This window comes from Hydra vulgaris, chromosome 08, assembly GCF_038396675.1.
Source record: "Hydra vulgaris chromosome 08, alternate assembly HydraT2T_AEP".
NCBI classification, from domain to species: domain Eukaryota; kingdom Metazoa; phylum Cnidaria; class Hydrozoa; order Anthoathecata; family Hydridae; genus Hydra; species Hydra vulgaris.
In genome coordinates, this window is record NC_088927.1 from 25700237 (window position 1) to 25719246 (window position 19010).

Here is a 19010-nt window from a genome sequence, read left to right on the forward strand (position 1 = left end):
TTAGCACTGCGCAAAATGAAATATATATTACGTAATTCATTCCAACTGCTTTTAAAAGTAGCATATTTTTTATAAATCTACCAACAAATGTATTAATTTGTAATTAGGTTTATAAAATGTCAAAAAAACACTTCAAGATATCTTTATTATTATATAGATATATCTCCTGCAAAACTAACAGACGTTTCATATTTTGCCTATATTTACGAATTCTTCGTTTGCACAAATTATATATAAAAATATATAAATTATAAATAAGAAGTTGTTCGGTTTGCCACTAACAACCAGTCAGATTTGTTTAAAATTATCAGTTTTTTTTTTTAAGAGTTTGTTCTATCCCTTAGTTGCATTGAGTACTTTTACATGTTAAAGTAAATTACTTTTTGATGTAATCTTTTTTTACATAACTTACTTTTGAAAATAAAAAAACTTACATTATAAAGTAGAAGTCGTTTTAAAAAAATTAATTATACGGAAACGTAAATTTACATAAAACGTGTAAAATTACTTATGTAATTTACTTTTTGATAAAAATTGACTCGTGTAAGTAAAAATGAGTAAATAAAAGATCCCTATTCGAGGCAAATCGAAATCCCTATTCGAGGCAAATCGAAACATTTTTTTCAAGCTTACTTATTTAATAAGAAATCTTTAAAAAAGTTATTTAGATTTTCTTTGAATATTTTGATAATTTTCCATTCTTAATTTATGGCATTAATAAATTTTCTGCATATTTAAAGCACTATAGCGTTGCATGTTTTACAAAAAAATATATCCAATTTACATGATACGAAAAAAAAACTTTTACCTTAAAAAACATAAACGATAAATGCTAAGAATTTGGCGAAACACGTGGTTAGTCGACTTAAACTTAAAAGTTAAACAAATGCTATTTAAATTTCGAAACAAAGCTGTACATTCTACCTGTGATGACTTTCAGATTTTGTTCGTAAAATTTTTACCCCGCTCGTAGGCGAGGTCTTGCTTAGGTAGTGTGAATGATTTTACATACAAACGCAATGTTAAAGTTATAAAAGTTTTAAGATCTCAATTACTGGTTGGTAAAAAGACTTTTAACCATATAGACGGTCAAAAATTTATAAATAATTTAGTTTAAAAGCTTACTTCATTTGCTGACAATGCTGTGGCTAGTGGCTCAGACCCCCCCTCCCCCTGACATAATAGCCCTTTTTTCTTGAAAAATATATAAAAAAAAAGTTCCTCTAATTCCGAATAGAGCACCTGAATTTGAAAAAAAAAGCCCTTAAAGAAGCCCCTAATAATTGACCACGGCTTGTTTGCTGGTCATAAAAAAGTAAAAATAATTAAAAAAAAAGACTTATAAACATTAAATCAATTTTAGAATACAGAAAAAGAAACCGCCTTATAAACTAACCCTTATTAGAATTAATTTTTATAAAATTAAATCACCTCGATACTTGCATATTCGATAATGTGCCCGTGGTGCAGTGGTTAGAGCGCTTGCCTTAGAAGCAGGAGATCCAGGTTGGAAACGAACTCTCGACATATTTTCGCATTTTGGTAAGGAAGGAGGCGTGTACTTCCTAGTTAAATGCACTTCCGCGGTGCTCTTTGACAAGACCGTTAGGCATTCTTGGGGCACCAAAAATAACAAAATTAAAAAAAAAAACAAAAAAAAAACTTGAAAAATGTGATAAAATAATGGAGTTTAAGCTAAATTTTGTTCAATAGCCATGAAAAAAATTGCCGCAGAATGACCGCATTTTCTTGGATGAATTATCGAAGCCGCCTCAGTAAAACTCTATTTTTAATTATTTAAGTATTTTAGATTATTTAATTAAAAAACAAACTAAAAAATGTAGTTTTTGTTTATATTTAAGCCTTTCAATTTGTTTTTATTACTTTAAAAGTATATTACTATTCAAATCTTTTAGCAATGTTATATAAAATTTTTACTGATTTATTATAAAACATTATAATTGCATTTTTAAACAGTTACCTGAGTGCTGCTGGGACCGAACGCATGATCAAATACATATGATTTTGCTCGGGAGCGGTTTCCGTGTATTTGGTCATCGTTGTCAGTAGGATCTTCAAGACAAACCATCTATTATAAAAAAAAGTGAAGTAATTAATATAACATTAGACACTATTTCAGCCACTCCCACAACTATAAATAATGTAATAGATGCAGTGATATATTGCAAACATCGATGGTTTCGCAATAACTTCGTTGAAGAATAAAGTTAAATTTTATTATGTTTTAAAACTATATTTCATTATTTCAGTGTTTTTTAAAGTCACACTTAAGAATAAAGTTCTTACGTTATCTTCAAGAACGGTTGTTATTGTTTTATATCCATTAGTGATCTCAAAAATACTTGCCGGACGCACACGAACTGCTACCTAAATATAAAGAACATTTTTATTTCATAATTTTTCACGAATTTTTATTCTAACAATTTCATTTATATTATTGTATTTTTTTTATTCGTTTATATTTTAGTCTCTTCATTTATTTGTATTCCAATATTTTATGCAAACTTGTAAATTAGGTACAAATTACTTTGATGTTTGATGCTATTTCTTCCATCAAATGTTTTTTTGGATTTGTATGCGATTTATAAGTTTAATTTTTTTTATTTATCTTATAAAATAATGCACTCTTTTTATTCTACCAAAAAAGCTGTTACATTCTACTATTTAAATGTGTAATAGACTTTTTTCTAAATCCATTTTCCAGGTTTGTACGTAAAAGCTTATTCTAGATTTTTTTTGTTGAGTAGCAACGTTTCAAATAATATATGTTAAATTAAATTCATTTTTAAGGTTTCCATGGCAAGATAGTTTTGCTGTATTGCAAGCTTGATTGTGTCGTTTGCAGGAGTATAATTTGTATTTTGTGACAATTGAATTTTGATTGGGAAAATAAGGAATATTTACTCAAAGTCATTTTAAAAAAATAACGATCAAAGCAAACCGCTTACAGGAACTAAAATGTTAAAAAACTAAGATACAAAAAAAAGAAAATATATTTAAATTAAGACTAGGAACAATAAATAATTTTGCATTATGGAAAATTTAAAAATAAAAGTTAAATTTTTTTTTAATTTCTTTTTTTTTTTCCTTCACATGACACATAATAGACTTTTATAAAAGTTTATGTAGAAAGTAATAAATATATTAACATATGCAAAGTGATACATGACACGTCCACGTGTCATGCGAAGGAAAAAAAAACGACGAAAAAAAAAAACATGTCAAACTGCTACATCTATCGATTATACATTATGGATAACTTATGCAATGTATAATATTTAAACTCCTCTGGATAGATAACTAAAACTTATTACTTTTAACATTTCTTATATATAATATATATTAGTTATAGAATGTTATAAAAAAAGAGTTTTAGTTATCTAGAGGATTTAATGACATAATGCGTCAGTTATCCGTATTGCATAAGCATATCGAGTCTGCTAATGCGAGATTAGTTTACCATACACTCATGCAACACGCAACAAACCTTTACAACAAATTTTAAGTGATCATATGAATAGCTACCAAATAAGTAGTTTTCATAAAAAATGTAGTAAGTAATATTTTTTTAAAATATTATTATAAATAAAATGAAGTAGAAGATATAAAACCAAAAATAAATGAAAAATCAAATAAGTTTATTTTACTTTTATCTACTTTAACGTTTAAAAGTAAATAAAAGAATATATAGGGGTGAGTGGGGAGAAGTGGGACAGCCTGAAATTTCTAATTAGGAGTGGTGCCTAAATACTGTTATTTAATGTAAACAATCAAATATCTTCCCCTCTATTTAGCAGAAATTGCTTTCTTTCCCTGCGTGCGCTAGAAACCCTAATTTTGAAATTTACCTTAAAAAAGTGTTTACATTTGGGGAAGTGGCACAGAAAATAGAAATATTTATGCCCCGCTTATTCCCGTCGCCATTTAATTATTTTGATTGATGAAAGCTCTTGAACATTTTTATGTAAATAAGGTGATTTTATAACTTTATCAGTTTCTATTTAATGATTTGTATTAAAATGTCGTTTTAAATTTATTTGTCTCACTTCTACTCACACTTGTCCCACTTTACCCCGATGATACGGTTTCTCTAAAAGCAAAAATTTATATACTTAGTTAAAATTGGCTGGAAACCTAGCCTAATAAGAAGGTTTATTCGTAAAAACTCGTTTGGTTCAGTTTATACATCAAATAAAAAAGATATTGAAATTATCCTAAAAAAAATTTACCTGTCCCACTTCTCCTCACTCTCCCGCAAATATTTTTAACACTATATAAATATCTTGTTAAAAATATTTGTTTTCACTTTGTTTGGCAAGCAACTCTTTTGAATACCAAGAATACTCACTTTTCACTACTGAGTTTAAATAAGTACGTAATATATTAAAAAAAATCTTTATATTAATACTGTGTATTAATACCACGTTTATTATACCAAGTTTTATAATTTTTTTAATTTTTTCAATATAACGTTAAAAATGTTTGGTTTTGAATAGTTCCAAATAAGACTCGAGTTGATTTGGCAAGTTTGTATTTTTATACGTAAGGTAATCATTTTTATACTGTGATTATATTTTCAGTTTTTGAAACATATTTTGTTTACTTCTTCTTCTCCTATTTTTTCCTCCTTATTTCTATTTTTTTAGAGTGGTTGTTAAACGCTTTGATTTTAGCAGCAAAAATCCTTTGTAAGGAGCTCCAGTATAAAGTCATATTCTTAAAGAGCATCTAAATTCTTATAGAACTAGTTAAAACATTTGAGCGCTGGTAGACCAGCTGCAAAGTATTAGGAACCTCTACAGAACCTCATGCATCAGCGGCGATTGCAGCATTTTTTAATTTTTATTCCTTATTTTCCCAATCAAAATTCAATTGTCACAAAATACAAATTATACTCCTGGAACAAACTCCAAACATATTTTTATACATAATACAAGTAATGGTGCCTTTGCATTGCAAAATTTGCAATGATTGGAGGCCGGAAACAAAAAAGCCCTAAATTCCTGGTAATCTTCTCCAATTGAGATATTATTTGAATGCTTTGCAAAAAATCACGAAGAATAATCAGCTTTAATAAATAATAAACTTTAGTTTTATTTTTAAATTAAATATTACCATTTTCACAAAAATTTTTTGCAAGATAATGCTAGGATTTTATACAAAAACGCAAATATTTATATTAAAATGTTTCTTAAAAATAGAGGAGGGGTTATAATAATAGAACATTTTTAAAATAGAAAGTTATCTTAATTATTTTGGAGCATTATTTATTTTATATTATATGTAAAAGTACCTTTTAAACTAGCTAAAAATATCATCGTATGTTTCATTGTAATAACATTTCGACATAAATCTCGTTTGATGCTTTCTGCTTAGAATTTTTGCAGAAATATGTTTATGACTTGCAAACAGCTTGTACAGATTTTTTAACAATAGGTAAATTTAAAGGAATATCTGTGAGATCGAATTTTTTTTTCAGACTACAACTGGATAATAAATCTACCATCTCCTTATCAGTAAAACCTTCAGCTAGATCATTTATGTCTTGATCAAAAATAGTTATGAAATCTTACCATAAACAAACATCAATTTTTGCAATTTTATTCATTCGATTTATAGTTTGACCAACTCTTCTACAATTTCTAATCTCAAGTAATTTTCGCAAAGCTGTTGATCTCACATCTCTTTCCTTTGACTTTGAGTAAAAATTATTCTCAAAATCAAAATAACCAATTTAATGAAGTTCATTATCAGTATTAGCCGTTTTTCTTATTGTTTCTAAAAAATGGTTTGAGGACTTAGCTGTTTCATTAATTATTTTAAACAAAAATCTAAAAAAGTCTTATTCTGATGAAGCTTGCCGCTTATAGTTTGAAATTTTTGTCCAATTTTTTCTACTACCCCCCCCCCCCCTCCTTACTGAAAGGCATTTTTTAAAAAGAAAATCCTAGTTATAGAGGCCCTTTGTTATTCTGAATATATTTTAAGTCCGATAACATTTTAACCATTTTCTTTTGTCTATCTATTTTGGATTTGTTCAAAACTAAAATTGATGTGATTTGTGGATCATTTAACAGTCCTGATTGATCAAGCATAAGAACATTTCCTAGTGCATCTCAAATTGAACTTCCTATATCATATCAAACCAACTCAATAACAAACTAACAAACAAGATTCCATAGCCTTGCTTGTTAGTTTGTTATTGAGTAGCAGTCCATAACTGAGAAAAGTTATAAAGTTATGTAAAAAAAAAAGTTTGTTTCAGAAAAAAGTTTTTAATTAAAAAAATAACAAAATTCAACATTATGACTGGACATTAGAGGTGACCAATTGTTAACTTTTTTCCATATCATAGTTGTTTTTTCTGCAGTAACATTTTACTGTTATGCTGAAACTTAATTACTGAAACTTATAAAATTATAATTTCAAGGAAATATGAATAACTAAAGTTTCGAAAAAAAAGTTTTGAATAATCTGTCTGTAGGTGGTGGTTCTATATTTAAAATTTTTTTACGATCTACATGTTATTTTGATTGGCATACTCAGTAACAAAAAAGTTAAACAAACAACATGCGTATATACGTCTACTTTTACGCATAGATTAAGTATCCAAAAATTAATATGAGCTTTTTCTCAAATTGTTCTCAATTATTTTTTCCTCAATCTTTTTAATTGCTGCCCGCAAACAATTCTTAAGTTCTTTTCAACACAGTTCAAATAAAAAAAATCATTATTAACAAATCTGATAGTCAGTATAGTACCAAGCCAACTTTGTGCTTTGGCAAGCAAGGAAAGTTACGCCTCCCCCTCCTCCACCCCAAAAATAAGAAAATAAATTAAAATTAAAAAATGAATTGTTTGTACTTTTAGTGTCAAGGTCACATTGTTACGGCTAAGCATTTATTAATAGTAATGAGGAAATTGCTTGGACTATCATATAGTGTACTGAGTTATGTCTGTGCTTCAAATTTTAAATGTCTCACCTTGTGATCTTAGTATTGATGATTATCATCATTTAATTTTTAAAGACTTCAATAATCATATGCTTGGCCTAGACATTTACATTTGACTCGTCTAACTACCGTCCCATTCGTCTTCTTCCTATCATAAGTAAGGATTTTGAATCTTTAATTAACAAACACATAATCTCTCATCTTGAATCTAACAACTGATCATCAATATGGATTTAGATCCTTTTGTTTTACTGTTGAATTAATAACTTTAATAACTGTTTTATCGTGCTTCAAATAGATGTTGCGAGGCTAAAGCTATCGCATTTCTTAAGAGCTTCAAAAATTCTTATTCTTCTAGTTTTTTTCCTTGAACATCACTTTAAGAACTTGCTCCCTTTATCTTATTTTCCTGATACATATATTTTGATTCATATACTTTTAGTGTACATTGTCAAGGTCACATTCGTTACGATTAAGCATTTATTAATAGTAATGAGGAAATTGCTTGGACTATTATATAGAGTTATATCTGTAAGTGTTAAGTCCCACAACCTTTTCCTTTCTTAATCTACAACACAAATAGTCAACTTTTCTAACCGCTATTGTGACAATCCGAATCATTTATCTTCTCTACTCAACCCTAATCAAAGCTCAGTTTCTCTCCACATTTAACCTTAGGTGCTTTTTATCACGGTTTGATCCCCTAAAACTCTCTGGTCTCATTTTTCTTCATCACCAGAATCCCCCTATCATTGTATCTCTAACAACTATCTTAAAGCTGACTGGGATTTTTTCCGTGATTTGTTTTGCGATGGCTTTTATGTAGATATCTTTCGTCGACCTGCTGACAATATTATTATTTATATTAAAAATTTGCAGAAAAAAAATCTTTATGTTATAAAGATCAAAATATGCTCAAATATCAAATCATCTTTAGATTTATTTAATTTTTTTTTCTAATGTAAATATATGTCGAGTATGAGTCCATACGTTTATTTAAAAACATTTTAACTTCCAACAAGGCACGCAACTACTATTAGAGTTGGAATTTACTTAAAGAGAAAAAATGAAAATCAGCAAACAACTTAAAATATTGTAAAATATATTATATATTAGATTCAAGATGAGAGATTACGTGTTTGTTAATTAAAGATTCAAAAACCTTGCTTATGATAGGAAGAAGAGTAATGGGACAGTAGTTAGACGAGTCAAATTGCTCTTCAGAGTTTTTGAAAATAAAGACTGCTTTCTTGCAGGCTCGAAAACAAGACTCTGATATGCACTTCTTAAATAGTTTTGAAAGTTAGATGACAGCTTCGGACAGCTCCGTTTGAATCCAAGAAGTTACATAAGAATCACATTTGTCAACAGGAAGACGAAAGATATCTACACAAAAGCCATCACAAAACAAATCACGAAAAGAATCCCAGTCAGCTTTAAGATAGTTGTTAGAGATACAATGATAGGGGGATTCTGGTGATGAAGAAAAATGAGACCAGAGAGTTTTAGGGGATCAAACCGTGATAAAAAGCACCTAAGGTTAAATGTGGAGAGAAACTGAGCTTTGATTAGGATCAGAAACAAGACATATGTTGAATAGAGAAGATTAATGGTTCGGATTGTCACAAAAGCGATTAGGAAAGTTGACTATTTGTATTAGAGATTAAGAAAGGCAAAAGTTGTGGGACTTAACAATTAGGACTTTAAACGTGAAAAAGTTGCATAGTTTACAGCGCTAATAATACACTTTTTCAATATTTAACTTTTACACGTGTTTACTTTTATTTTTAATTTGGCAGAGAAGCAAGTGTTTAAATATTTGTGCATCCAATATCGATAGTTCCGATAACAGAATTACGGTAATACCGGACTATTTTAAGTACCGAAATACCGGTGTTGGGTTGGCTCAATATCGATACTTCTTAATAATTTTTGAAAATATTGAATTGTTGATACTGTTATGTACCTCAGAACAATGTTCATTTACAGTATTGAATATAAAAATGTTTTTATATGCGTTTTCTTAATTATTTTTTTCATTACAAAACTCATTACAAAAACTTATTACAAAAACTTGTGGAGATAAAAAAAGATAATTCGCAACTAGTTAAAAACTGGAAACATTGCAAAAGGTGCTGGAACGTAAAAACGTTGATTTATAATAAATTTAAAGTTTAAAACCACGCTAAAACAATATATAATTCTTTTTTCAATTTTTAACAAGTGAATATTTTAATTTTTTAAACTTATCATTCCCAATATTATAACTAAAAAAGTTACGGTAAAGTTATACTACGTTACTACATCCATTAAAGTTCAAATATAAAGTTCAATAAACAAATTTTAAAAAAAACCTTACATAAAAGTTTTCGGAGTTCATGTTTATTTTCTCCAATTCTTTTTTTCTTTTTTTTCAACAAATAAACTCGTTAAGTATTTATTGCTTGATAACGAGACGATTAAGCATATTTTTCTCTACGATAATTCTAAATGCGATTGTTTATTTTATAAAACGAATGACAGAATCCTATATAATTGAATTTAACAATTAAAAACTTTATGTAGCAACACATATATAAGTATTAGTTAATAATTAATCAAAATAAAAAATTGATAAATATTTTAAATTCAATACTAAATCACATCATGCAACCTTTGAATACTTATGCATACACAGAGCCGGCTCGTGAAACATAATTTATGTGTGCAACAATAAATTAGGCGCCTTTTGATTCACCATGAGTCAATACTTTTTCCCTTAATCTGCATTTATTAATTGCGTCTTCTCCTATTTTATCAATATCTTTGATATCATGCAAAAAATCGAATGGTTCTATTGTACTTGAAAAGCTTTCAAATCATTCATTTATCGATTCTTTAGCAACTTTAAAGAGAACATCAAAAAACTGCTTTTTGAATTTTTGGTTTGGTTGTATATCACCATCTTCTTCAAAAAGTTCATCATCAAAAAATCTTTTTCTTTTTCTTGCTCTTTTACGTGAAATAGAACTGAATTCGTCAGTCAAATTTGAATCGTTAGCTAGAATTTTGGCTTTTGAAATATATGAACCCGTCATTTCGAAAAGGGCACAAATCAACAAAAATATGATTTTTATTAAAATAATGTCTAGGTTGCTAAAGAAATTAAACATAGAAGTAGATAAATAAAGAACGTATACAACTTATGTATTTTTGTTTTTTTATAAAAAAAACATAAATCATACAGTAATTTTTAATTCAAACTTATAACCTAACTGCTAAAAGTTTTGGACTTATGTCCTTTTCGAAATGACAGGTTCGTATATTTTGTAAGAATTTTCAGTGTGTTTAGTAACAAAAAAATTGTTTAAGAGTATTGTAATAGTTTGCTAGTACAATTAATTTCAGTTAATACATCGTGCCAAACCACAACACAGAGACAAGGAATATAAAAGGCTCGTGAACTTATATCAGTTATACGCTTCTGTACACCAATTTTTTACTTTTCATGTTGGATCCATTGTGATATTCTAGCCCGCAAATATCCATAACTGATAGATTATTTGATTCCAATGAATTCAAAATTTCTTCAGTAAGTCCTGATCCAGTAGTATCTAATACATTTATGAATCTTATAAAACTTTCTTGAATTATGACACTGATAACCAACTGTTATCCAATTGTTTTGCAATGTTAACGTATGATAATAGGCTTTTGCTCTTTGTGACTATTATCTGGTGTACAATCTATAATAAGGGAAAAATTATTTTCTGAAAAAAGTTGGTATGATGATCTACGGAATGTCATATTTTCAGAAGCCATCACCAAAATTATATTGACAATTCTCTTAATAACTGAGTCCCAATGTTGTACTTCAGTATGGTACATTTTTTTAGTAGTTTGAGATGTACTAAGTCTTTTCTTCAAATCTACCCATTTACCAAATGAATCATAGTGCTCTGCACAGCTTTCATGTCTTTTTAAAATTAGTGTCATGTGTATCTAGTCATTTGTTCCAGTTTTCACTAAACAGAAGTAATGTTGCTAAACAATTTACAAAAAAAAAAAAATACTTTGTCTGATTTAAGTGAATAAACTAGCCAAGATCTGTTGATTAATTCTCTATTAGGAGCTTTGCGATAAAAATGGACATAGTTAAATGATCGGTTTTGATCATCTTTTGGGTAGGCAGTAACAGAAAAATGTGTAGGTTCTTTTGTAACTTATGAATATTTGTCCACAATATTATATCTTAATAATATTGTGGACAAATTTTCTGGCAAATTTGCTAAATCTTCAAAATGTATTTTCATTCACTTTAACAGCCAAATATTGTTTGAAGGTTCGATTTCCAAATTCAATTCCACAATTGCATTATTTTCAATATATCCTTTATTGATGTTTTTAATTCTAATAATGTTTATTTCTCCTTCATTTTGTTTTTCACTTAAGCTTTCTTTCTTGTTTTCATTTGGTTAATCATATTCACTTTTATTCTCTACAGCTGTTTAAAGAAAATTATAAACAGTTTTCTGCATTTTGAAAGCTTCTGCAGGTTTTTTTTCTCTTTTTAATTTATTTTGCCAACCAGACAATTCTTGATCCATTTTATTTCAGAGCAGTATAGATTTGTTGCTATTTTGAATCACCTATCAAAAAATACAAAGTAATACATAAGGATAATAAAGTGTAACAGACTTCATCCTTTTTGCTTGGGTTTTTTATTTGGTTTTGGCAAGTTCTTTAATATTTTATGCCTTTATAATACCTTCTTATTTTTATAATAAAACAATAACAATCATTTTTTTAAATCTAATTTATTTGAACTATCAAAAATATGCAAAAAACAACTCATTACGCAATGCATCATAATCTGAAACCGCACTATCTGCATCACAATATGCAGTTCTAATTGCATGCAGAATACTAGCTAGATCTACTATTACTAACAAATATAATTATGCACAAAAAGTAACCAAAACAAAAAATGTGTAAAAATAATTATATAAATAATAGACTAACTATTTTTGTTATAAAAACATTTAAGAAAATGTTTTTTTAAATCTGGAAAATAAGGTGCAAACATGTCATTCACAAATGACATTAGAAATTTAAGGGAGGGATCTATTTCAGTAAAACGTCAATGTCGGCCATCTTGTCCAAAGTACACATAAAATGTAAACTTTCGTAAGCAAACTTTTGTGAAATGATTTCTATAATTTTACCAGTTATTTTAACATAAAATTTTACGAGCCATTTTAACATAAAATTTTACGAGCCATTTTAACATAAAATTTTACCAGCCATTTTAACATAAAATTTGCAACATATTGTAAACATAATATCAAAATTCATTTGAGAGAAATTAAATGAAAATAAAAGAATATTTTAGAAGTGGTGCATAAAAAACTAACAAACTCTAACAAATTAGGCGAGTCAAACAAAATTAATATGAAAATTTTCAAGAGCTAAAATACGTTAAACAAAAAACCTTCTCTCAAATGAATTTTATTACTATGAAGAACAAAGTGTCAAAATTTCAGCTCTTTTGCATAATTATTTATAAAGTAACCGTTTTAACAAAAAAGCCTTAACCCAACTTTAATACTCATTTATTCACACCTATATATAAATAAGGCCTGCTTAGCTTGGGGAATCACCAAACGATTTCACTTTATCTATCCTTAAAGACCTTGTTTCAAAATTTAACAAATTTTGCATTACATTTTGAGCGCCATATCTTTGGAATAAAATTGTTATACCTAATTTTGGTATATCACTTTTTACGATTTTTCAAAGTAAACTTAAAAATTTTATTCTAAATATTGATGATACATATAAATTTTATAACTACTATGCATTTGTCTTTTTAGTTGTGAGACTGTTATACATTCTCTGTAAGCCGGTTGTCTCACTGTATATAATTTGTATATATATTTATATATGTAGGGTTCCCATTCTCCTCTTTTTTGCGTACGAGAGCGCGGCGCTAAACTAGTTAAAATTAAAGTTTTCACAGCGTTCTCCTACGGAAAAAAGAGGAGAATGGGAACCCTATATATATGGTATTTGCATACTTGCGCTTTTTGAAGTTCTGACGATAAGATTCAACTTTATCATTATTTATAACATTAGTGGTTTGATTTATACTTTAAAAATATGTCACTATTTATTGTAATTTTTTAGTCTTGTTTATGTGTTGATGTAAAAACTTGTAAAATGTTTTGATGATAATTTCGTTACGATCGTCATTCAGAAACCTTGTTTGTTTTTGTAAACAATCACAAAAATGTAAACAAAAAAAAATCCAAATTTATTTAATTTTTTTTCATAATTGACTTTTGTTTCTCGGGGAACTACCTTAACAAACACAATTTAATTTTATTTGCAATAACCAATTATGTAAGGATTTCTAGAAGTTTAGGAATATTGTGGTGCAAAAAGAGTTGCTATCCTGTTTTGGGCAACAAACTAGCTTTTTTTTTCATTAAAACTGTTATCTGCCTCTGAAAATAGTCTCATTTTAAATGTTACTTAAATTTTAAATAATTAAAAAGTATAGGATGCCTAACACAGTAAATATTTAAATTTTAAGCTAAATGGAAAAATAGAAAACAATTTTAAATATGAACATTTTGCAGGTAAAAACTTTCAATAAATAAAATGATTAGTAACAAATAAAAACAACATATTATGTTTAAATAAAACAAGAAACATGTTAATTAAATAAGCTATAATATATATATATATATATATATATATATATATATATATATATATATATATATATATATATATATATATATATATATATATATATATATAATATAATTCTCGTTCCGGCCGGAATTCCGGCTGGAATTTATTAATGTTTAAATGTTTAAAGTATAAACGCTTTTATTCTTAAACCATTAACCAGTATTATTTAACATTATATACTAAAATAATCCTTAAACTATAAGCTTTAAATTTAGAACTTGGATAATGCATTACTGGTGAAACACCAGTGAGCATATTAACGTCAAACAAACTGTTCAAAATTTTCTTTGATGTATCAAAAAACCATTAAAACGGCCCAACACTTTCAAATGTGATCCAATAAACATAATTTTTTTTGGAAATAAGGTTGAATTACTACCAACATTTACTTAGATTAACAGCTCGCTAAAGCGCATAGACTTTGAATAAACTTAAGTAGGCCGACCTGCCCTTATGATTAACTTACCCCGGTCTATCCTATATCATTTAGTATTTAAAGTTGAAAACGTTTTTATATAATTATTTAATAAACATTTAAAATTAATTTCTATTTCAAATCTCGCATTTGGTAGTTCAAAAAATAAATTCAAAAATGTGTTAAGGAAGAATTTTATAAAACACATTGATATTTTGTATTTTTTTGAAGTTGTTTTTGAAGTAGGGCAAAGAGCCCTAATAATGGCCGGGTCTTATTAAGAGCCAAATTTGGGTCCGCTTTTATTGCATTTATTTATTTGGCGGAACATTTATCTAGTTGTTGATTAAACTTTTCTGTTTCTTTAATATATCTATGTTTTAATCTAACTTTTATAAATGTTTTTTTCAGTCTTGATTTTAAGGAAATCTTATTTTTCTCAACGGTAATTTAAGTGAATATTTTATGCCGTAAAAAGTAATTTTTAATTTTTTCATGCAACTTTGAGACACATTTTAACGCCATATTCTTTCAGGTATGTCTTTTTGGTTAATTTTGATCTGTTGTGTACTTTAATATTATTATGTAAACTGTTTTGTTCGTCAATATACGATAGAAAGAAGCATCAATATAACCTAAACTCCCAGATTTCAAATAGGTCTCAATAATAGCCATTTATTTATCCAAATAAGAGCCACGGCTCCTATTTTTAATATCGAATTATTACGTGGCTATTATTAGGACAATAGTTTAATTTATTGTGTATATAGTTTAAACACAAACTGTGTCACAATAAATTAGACTTATATGTCCTTATTATAAAAGTTCTAATAACTTATATGTCCTAATTGTATCCTTATTATAATTATACTTAGTGTTTATATATGGTAAAGTAAATACTGATTATAGTTAATATAAGGCTTATATTAACTATAATCAGTATTTACTTTAACATGTATAAATACTACGTATAATTAGTATTTACTTTACAGTATTTATTATAACGGTTTATTATGTCTGTAAGTATGTAATTTTATTTGTTTTAATGTTTGTAAATATTTAAAGTAATGGTTTGTATTTTATAATTTATATAATACAAATAAACAAAAATTATTATTATTAATATTTACTAGCTACATAACAATTTAAAATATATATATTTTTTACATTTAATTTAATGCTCACTAAGTATTATGTATTATAAGTATTATGTTGTATTTAACCATTGTACTTATGTATGCTATTTCTGTTACATTGATGTATAGATATGTATGATAAGCATACTTTATGCTTGTATATGTATTTGTTAGTGGTATCTGTATATAACCTTACAAAAATCTAATGTAAATACATTATCATAACAATGTAGTCAGTATTCTCTATCTTTTAGTTAATTTGAGTAATTATGGGAAAAACCACGAAAATCGCAAAAAAGAATAACAAGATTAAAAAGAACACTGCCTCTGGTTTTAATTCAAAGTTGAACCAGAAAGTGACAAATGTAAAGAGATTTCAGTGGTCCAACAAAGACATAAAAAATGCAATTGCAGCTGTTCAAAATAGTTTAATGTCGCAACGAGAAGCTGCAGCACAATTTAGTATTCCTCGGTCAACCCTTGGTAAATATCTTAAAGGCAATTCAGTTCATGGTGTCAAACCCGGACCTAGTCCAATATTATCAATGAATTTAGAGCTAAAACTTGTTGAATATGCCGCAACAAGAGCTGAAATTGGATTTGAATTTGGAAAGAGACAATTTTAAAAATATGCATCAGATTTAGCCACAAAGAACAATTTAAAGCTTAAGCGTTTAACTCCTTCAGAAAAATGGTGGCGCTCATTTAATCAGCGACATAAAAATTTAGTTTTGAGAAAGCCTGAAGGTACTTCATCAGTCCGTCATCAATGCATGTCTATGCCAAAAGTTGCTAAATATTTCTATTTGCTGCATGAAGTTTTGAGTGACACTCGTGCCCTTTTAAAGCCTTCATTAATTTGGAACATGGATAAGTCTGGGCTACAGATGGGTTTTAAACCTCCTAAAATAATTGCAAAAAGAGGTACAAAACACCTTCAATCTGGCACATCTGGAAAACGTGAAACCATAACCATTATTGCTGCTGTAAATGCTGCAGACGGTTTAGTAACTCCGCATTTGATAGCAAAAGGTAAAACGGCTAGATCTCTTCATTCTTTTAATACTGCAAATGCACCATCAGGCTCAAATTGGAATTTTAGTGAGACAGGTTTGGCAAAGCAAGGAATTGCATTTCTTTGGTTCTATAATACTTTCTTGCCTAATATAGGTAGAGATAGGCCACAAATTCTCATAGTTGATGGTCACGATTCTCATAACTTTGTTGAGTTATTGTCTGTTGCAATCGAAAATAACATTTATATTGTTGAAATGCCAGCGCATTGTTCGCATTGGCTCCAGCCTCTAGATCGCACAGTATTTGGTCCTCTTAAAACCTATTATAATCAAACATGTCATAAATTAATGAATGAATATCCTGGAGTTACTATTGACAAGTCAACTTTTTGTGGCCTTTTTAAGAAAGCCTGGGATCAAGCTCTCACAGCTGCTAATATTATTTCAGGGTTTCGATCATGTGGCATTTTTCCATACAATCCGTCTGCTGTTCCAAGCACAAATTACTTGCCTAATTCTGTCTATTCCATACAACAGCTACTTGACTCAAATAATCTGCTTGAATCAAGTCTGCATCCAATCAAAACTGACACAAATAACAAGATCAGAATATGCAATAGAAGAGGAAGTTGATTTGAAAGTAGAACTAATTAATAAACCTGGAAATAAATCTGAATCTATAATATAGATAATAATTTGATAAATCTTGACAATAATTCTTTGATATGGGATACCCATTTGACTCATGAGCAGTTTACAACTTTTAATTTCTGTATTCAAAATGGCTACGACATCTCAGATCCCTTGTATAAATTATATAAAGAATTTAAACTGAAACAGATTTCATGTACAAATACCATTTTAGAAATAGATGACTCTGTTCAGATCCCAAATGAATCTATAGTTACTATTCCATTTCTAAATGAAACTATTATTCAGTAAGTTCCTGTGCCAAATGAAACAAATGGGCAATTTATTTTTTTTCCAAATAAAACCACAAATGATTGTAATCAGATGCCAATTAAACCCATTGTTCAGCCTAGTCTGACACCAATTATGTTGTGTACAAACCATTCAAATAATGATAGTGACTATGATATTTTGCCTTATCCAAAGATATATACTATCAAGTCAAAAGAAAATCGAAAAAAGGCTCAAAAATATTTTGTATTAATTTCTCAAGAAGCAATGCAATCTAAAGTAAATGATGAGGAGAAAAAAAAAAAGTCGCAGCAGCTGAAGAGAAAAAATTGAAAAAACAAAAAGAAAAAGAAAACAAAGCACAACAAAAACAGGAGAAAGAGATACAAAAGCTATCTAAAAAAGCTAGCTTAGTTAGAATGAGAAAATTCAGTTCAACTCCTAAGATATTGGAATTCAATATCTCTTCAGATAATCAAAATATCTGTATTAAAGTACCAGATAATGCAATTATCTCCATCGATAATGAGCAAATGTAAATAGATTATTATCAACAGATTATTATCAAATTCATTATCAATATATTGTGAAAACTTCTTCTTATTATTTTAATATTATCAAAACTTCTAACATATTATTGTAAAGCTTATTGTACATATATTGAAAATTGCATTATTAAATGCTAGTTGAAATCTTATAGCAGCTATGTGCTAAAGCTATTTTTTTATTTAAAATTTAATTTATACTTGATTTTCTATAAAAGTAATTAAGAAGTTTCTTAACTTATTTTGTATTTCCTTTTTGATAGACTGTTTAAGTTTTTTTGTTTAATATCAACCAAAATAATATTTTTAAGCGAAGTATAGAATATTTTACTTATAAAAAAATTATCTTGGTTTGTAGTTTTTTAAAGTAGATCCTAATTTATTATTAGGCTTTAATCGTCTGTCTGAATAATACTTTTCGATATATAAGCATTCTTAGATATATTGATTTTAGGTAATGTAAGTGGCTCATAATAGGTAACGTTTTTTAATTTGCTGGCTATTATTATGTCTACCCGGCCAATAATAGGTACAAATTTAAAATCTCAGTTTAAATACATTTTTATCTGAATTAAAAATGTTTTAAAAATAAAAAAGGTTTTTATAATGTGTAGGCGTTGGTCATTAATCAAGCAGTATACAAAAAAATTCACCATTAGTTTATATTATACATTTATTAGTATACAAAAAAATTCACCATTAGTTTAAGACATCCTACACGACGGTTTATAAAAAAATTGTGGCTTCTTTTTTGTTAACAAAGGTGTTTCTTAGAATTTAACCTTTCTTAGAAATTATAAATGGTCAACATAAACTCTCGAAAAAACACGTTAAAGTGTAAAAAAGAAATAATTTTAAATCCATTAAGTCGATAAACATTTTTTTATAAAAGTTGCTTTGGTTGAAAATTTATCACTATTTTATATTTAAAAAAGCAAAACTTCAAAATCTTCTATAGCTCAAGTAAAGATAAGTTGAATATTTTTAGTGTTTTAATTTTGCGGATAAAAGCTATTTATTTTATTTAATATTTGTATTAAACTTCTTATTTGTTTGCCTCAAGTTATATTTATATAAACAATTACTTATTAATAACAAAGTAACAATTTATTATTTACTTTTTAGATTTATTTATTATTTTATTTATAATTAATATTATTAATGAAATTTATAGAAACAACGAGTTACAACAAAAATATCGTTTTCGAGTTACAACAAGAATATTTTATTTATTTTTATTTATCTAAGCTAATGATTATACTTTT

The 19010-nt window shown here is 27.5% G+C and overlaps 3 protein-coding genes across 4 annotated transcripts in view; 1 reads left to right on the plus strand and 2 right to left on the minus strand.

Annotated features, from left to right (window-relative positions):
• Window positions 1-9507, minus strand: part of LOC100201795 (kinesin-like protein KIF19) — a 47583-nt gene extending 38076 nt beyond the window's left edge. Inside the window, exons 1-3 of one of the 2 annotated variants that reach the window (XM_065803316.1) lie at window positions 9334-9507; window positions 2308-2388; window positions 1982-2089 (exon numbers count right to left, since the gene is read on the minus strand). In XM_065803316.1, the coding sequence (XP_065659388.1) occupies window positions 1982-2089; window positions 2308-2388; window positions 9334-9354 (210 nt within the window). In that variant the 5' untranslated portion in view covers window positions 9355-9507. Of the gene's footprint in view, window positions 1-1981; window positions 2090-2307; window positions 2389-2548; window positions 2724-9333 lie in introns of those variants that run through there. The other variant, XM_065803315.1, reaches the window with a different exon arrangement.
• A 1139-nt stretch (window positions 9508-10646) lies between these two features.
• Window positions 10647-10949, minus strand: LOC136083163 (uncharacterized). Its single transcript, XM_065802569.1, has one exon. It carries the CDS (start codon window positions 10947-10949, stop codon window positions 10647-10649), a length of 303 nt encoding a protein of 100 aa, XP_065658641.1.
• Window positions 10950-16036: 5087 nt separating this feature from the next.
• On the plus strand, window positions 16037-16912 carry LOC136083164 (uncharacterized). Its single transcript, XM_065802570.1, has one exon. It carries the CDS (start codon window positions 16037-16039, stop codon window positions 16910-16912), a length of 876 nt encoding a protein of 291 aa, XP_065658642.1.
• Window positions 16913-19010: the final 2098 nt, after the last annotated feature.